Genomic DNA, 2,005 nt, shown 5'->3' with positions numbered 1-2,005 from the left:
TCCTTTTGTATTATTTTTTATTGATATAATCCTTATACAACATATTTACATTATCACTCATGTTTTTGTTTTACGTTTTGCATTTAATAGATTCTTGTTTTTTTGTATTTGATTAATATAGCCTTATTTATTTACAGTATTTACTTACCCCTTTAACCAGCTGATTAACTTTTTTTTAAACTTTATTTATTCATTTATTTTTTATTATTATTTTCTATTATTCAATAAATTTCGTGTACATTACCCTATATTTATAAATTACCAATTCTCAAATACTGGTATTTTGACTAATATTAAGACCAGTCACATTTTGTTTAACTTTACAGCTCAATTTATTTATTTTACTTCTCCTTCCTCTCTCTGTATCTTCTTTTTATTTGTTTTGGTTCTTTGCTTTGTTCTGAAATGTTGCACAATTATCTACAATGTTTGTCTTTATTATGTTGTAAATATAATTAAAAAAATACAAAAAAGAGAAGGCTCTTATTATATACAGGAGTAAATTTTAAATGACTTTTTTCTGTTGTACTACCACAATAGATTTTAATCTTTTTTTTGTATAAAAGTGAAATATTGTGTTGCAGGGGATAAATCATCATCATTTCTCTCTCTGTCCTGCATGTCACATATAACCAACAACAGTAGGTTTTTTTCACACCAGAGTCTGAGGAGGGAAAACGTTTTTCTTGTTAACTGCGGAGATAAAAAGAAGACGTGGACATTAGTCCATCTTGCTAATTTAACAAGCATCTCTTGCTCTGGGAGCGAACTGTCAGTAATGTTTCCCAATAACCCAGGAAATGTGGTAAAGCTCAGATGTCCYAGCTTCTCAAAAGTCAAATTCACTCGTGCAAATTTTTAATTTTCTTGATGTGTGCGCTCAAATTTTTCTGAGACTAATTTATCGCCATACATACTGTACATCGACTTTTATATTTATCTATCAGGCAAAGGAGTCATTTGAGGTTTTCACAGATTCGACTCACTTTAGACGTTGTGACGAAGGCCTCCGCKACTTTGCGGTTCCGCCCTCCGTAGCAGGTGGTGATGAGGTCCGCCACGCCACAGCTTTCAAGGAAGGTGCTGGAGCTCACCTGGCTTTTGCAAAATATCTTGGCGAATGCGACCATTTCCATCAGACCCAGCCTGATCACTGCTGCTTTGGTGTTGTCGCCGAATCCGAGGCCGTCGCAGAACCCAGCGCCGACGGCTACGATATTCTGGTGGTGGTTAAAACAATAATCAACACAATGATAAAACAGACATCTTTAGCGCAAAAACGACTAAATGGCTCATTTGCAGCAAACCTTTAAGGCTCCACACAGCTCCACTGTATCGCTCTCATGAACAACGGTGATCCGAAAATTGGGAGTCTGCAGGAGCTCCTTAAAAATGCGGCCATTTGCCTCATTTTTTGCCCCTTTTTGTTCAACACAGAGACAACAAACAAACAAAAAGCATACATTTGATTTAGGTTTCTGGAACTGGTAAGCTGTGCTGACCACAAAAATCCAAACCAACTTGGCTAAAAAAAAACCAGTCTCTAACCAATGGTGGTTTCACAGAACTTCTCATCCGCCACCTCGTTGGCGATGTTGGCGCCCATCAGAACGCTGACCTCGATCTCCAGTTTCTCTCGGATGATGTCTGAAATGAGTTTCAGTCCGTTTGGACCTTCATCAACGCCCTTAAAGACAARTAAATCAGTTTCAGGAACTGACCTCTAGTCTGAGTAGAAATGTGATAAAGTTGTCAGCTTCTCCTTCTTTATAYACAAGGGAATTCAACAAATCACGAGGTCCTACTTTGATGAGAGAAATCCCAATGGTTCCCTCGGTCACATGAGGCTTCATCTGATCACAAATCTTGTGGATGAACTGGTGAGGGATCACGAASACCAGAATCTTGGCTCCTTTCGTGGCTTCGGTTATGTCGGGGATGGCCACCTGGAGAATACCAAATTAATACAGTATATCACGGTGTTTCCCCTCCCATTATCCAAGGA

At 38.0% G+C, this 2,005-nt stretch overlaps 1 protein-coding gene across 1 annotated transcript in view; it reads right to left on the bottom strand.

The window, feature by feature from the left end:
* Nucleotides 1-2,005, bottom strand: part of LOC106522873 (glycerol-3-phosphate dehydrogenase [NAD(+)], cytoplasmic) — a gene marked incomplete at its 5' end in the record, with an annotated part of 7,730 nt that overhangs the window by 3,878 nt on the left and 1,847 nt on the right. Inside the window, 4 exon segments of the mRNA XM_014016100.1 lie at nucleotides 987-1,220; nucleotides 1,308-1,420; nucleotides 1,549-1,687; nucleotides 1,806-1,946. Coding sequence (XP_013871554.1) covers nucleotides 987-1,220; nucleotides 1,308-1,420; nucleotides 1,549-1,687; nucleotides 1,806-1,946 — 627 coding nt within the window.

Source organism: Austrofundulus limnaeus, unplaced genomic scaffold, assembly GCF_001266775.1.
Source record: "Austrofundulus limnaeus strain Quisiro unplaced genomic scaffold, Austrofundulus_limnaeus-1.0 Scaffold138, whole genome shotgun sequence".
Classification (NCBI taxonomy): domain Eukaryota; kingdom Metazoa; phylum Chordata; class Actinopteri; order Cyprinodontiformes; family Rivulidae; genus Austrofundulus; species Austrofundulus limnaeus.
Note: the sequence above shows the minus strand (reverse complement) of the source record. Positions and strands in the feature narration are given on the sequence as shown.